Source organism: Solanum dulcamara, chromosome 12, assembly GCF_947179165.1.
Source record: "Solanum dulcamara chromosome 12, daSolDulc1.2, whole genome shotgun sequence".
NCBI lineage: Eukaryota > Viridiplantae > Streptophyta > Magnoliopsida > Solanales > Solanaceae > Solanum > Solanum dulcamara.
The window spans coordinates 59,439,833-59,442,173 of record NC_077248.1 but is presented as its reverse complement, the minus strand read 5'-3'; the positions used below and the strand labels follow the sequence as shown (position 1 = coordinate 59,442,173).

Genomic DNA, 2,341 nt, shown 5'->3' with positions numbered 1-2,341 from the left:
TATTTTATTTTATTCACTAGAGGCTTATATTTAGACATTAGTTGTTTAGTAGTCTTCCATAGATTTGCTTGCAGTTATTTCGTTATGTCTTAAATTTAAGCATCTCTTTACCTAGTTATGTTTCAGCTTCTGCTTGCATTATATAGAATGTTCAGTTATTCATAAGAAGTAAGCAAGCACCAAGGGTCTGCATAGGGTCACATGTGATTATAAGTACCGGACACACCTTGGGTGTAGACCTGGATTATGGCATATTTCCAAACAAGAACTTTTTTATAAAGAAGCAGCGAAGATAGATTCTACGGATGAAGCTAAAGCTATTTTAGAATCATGTAAGTACTAACAACTAGCCCAACATATGAAGGAAATTATAAGACCATTTTATGCTTCATATGCAGGTAATAGAAGGGGTTTGAAAACCCCCATGGAACATTGCAATATGGATACAAGAAATTTGGATAATTTTAGCTAACACAAAAGCATAAATTCAGTATATTAGTTTTGTTCTCTGAAATTAATGTGAATCCCTCGGGACCATGTCACCCACCCTACAAGATATGAAATATACAATAAACTTACGAAAAATGTCATTTAGAACAAAACGTTCTATTAATCAAGATGACTGATAGATCGTTACACAACAATAAAAATTTATTACTTAAAAGTTCAATCCTTATGATATTTTATTATGAAGAAACAACATACTAAATAATTATTTTTGGGATCTACTGTATGGAAGTTTCTATTTAAGGATTAAACTAATTAGTTGGTATAGTCGAAGAACTAGCCACATTGATTTTAGGTACAAGGTTTGAATCTTCATGTTTTTTGATCTCTTAGTTCAATTGTGTAAGATCAGTCTCCTTAATCAATTGATCTTCAAATTCTGTGAGCCCTTGGTACAACTTCAGAAGACTTTCCAAATGAGTAGACTCAAAATCTTCTGATGGCCGATGTCTGATATTATTTTCGATAGATGTTCCTTTCTCCTTATTTTCTTCTTCCTTCTTTTTCATTTTCATATAAAATCGAGGGGCGGTTGGATGATTGGCATCCACAAACTGGTGGATAACTGACTCAACGTCGGGCTTACCAAATAAAATTGGTTGACGCCCGGTTGAGAAAATGATAATTGCAATCTGAATTCCACATAAAATGGAAAGCTCATTTGCTTTTTTAAAAAGCGATTTTTGCATCTTTGAGATTTTAACATCCTCAGCATGTTTATCTTTGGTAAGTGCTAAATCAACATTAGAACTCTCTGATTCCATGTCTACAACAATAGCCTATGGAAAGATACAATAATTTCTTGCCCAATGTGTACAAGAAACTTGAACTAGAGTGAGTACATGCTCATCCCAAACCTTCACATTTATAGAAATTTTCTTCCGCATCATATGACTTTTAAATTCTAGAATTTATTCCCTGGACGCCTCAAGATTTACTATTTACAAAAGCCTCCCTTGTAGTTTGATAACATAAAGTTACGTCCTCTCTACTCTTTTCAACTGAAAAATTATCGAAAATTTGAAGTCATGAAAAAGTATGCAAATTACTCAAATGTATCCTTACTAATATAAACCATCATACATACTCATTATACATTTTATTAATTTTTATTTTATTTATGCCTTTTAAATCCAATCAAAAGAAAACAAAAAAAAATAAGGAAAGAAAATGTTTGTCAATGAAAATAATTTTAATAAAAAAGTTCTTGAATGAAATTGGAGGAAAAACTGACTAATTAAAAGGAAATCATTATATATCATTGAATTACAAAATAATTATAAAGCTTTCATATTCCGTATAAATGTTTGTCATTTACTCTAAATATTTTTGGCAATGTAATTATTCTTTATTTTGAAAAGAGTTTTGATTAATTAAAGGATTGTGTGTCATTTTTCAATCAATAATCTACTAAAGAGTGGACTATTGCAATAAAACTTTCATAAGGAGGACACCAACATAATTTTAAAGCTAGATTGGACTTGAGTGTAATTATGAATAATTGATGTATATTACCTTAATCTTCATCTTAAAAATAGATTACCTTAATCTTCATCTTAAAAATAGATTACCTTAATCTTTATCTATTAATTTGATTGCCAATTTTAAAAAATCAATAAAACAAAAAGGAAAATAATCTAATAATGAACCCAAAATTGAGATCATGATGGTACCAATCCAAATCCCACTGTTTGATAAGTCAACATTTTGATAAGTCAATCATTCACTTACCAGTCATTTAGCATAAATTATATAATTTAAATTAAAAAAGGACCTGAAACAAGTCTTAGATAAAACTTATCACTAAATCTAAATAGAATGCGAAAAATGTCAC

At 29.7% G+C, this 2,341-nt stretch overlaps 1 protein-coding gene across 1 annotated transcript; it reads right to left on the bottom strand.

Annotated features, from left to right (window-relative positions):
* Nucleotides 1–836: 836 nt before the first annotated feature.
* Nucleotides 837–1,271, bottom strand: LOC129875802 (agamous-like MADS-box protein AGL62). The gene has a single exon (XM_055951038.1). The coding sequence runs from the start codon at nt 1,269–1,271 to the stop codon at nt 837–839; it is 435 nt and encodes a 144-aa protein (XP_055807013.1).
* Between the last annotated feature and the right edge of the window lie 1,070 nt (nt 1,272–2,341).

What these genes read in the sequence shown, in the direction of transcription:
- LOC129875802 (XM_055951038.1), bottom strand. Translation starts at nt 1,271, where the DNA reads ATGGAATCAGAGAGTTCTAATGTTGATTTAGCACTTACCAAAGATAAA.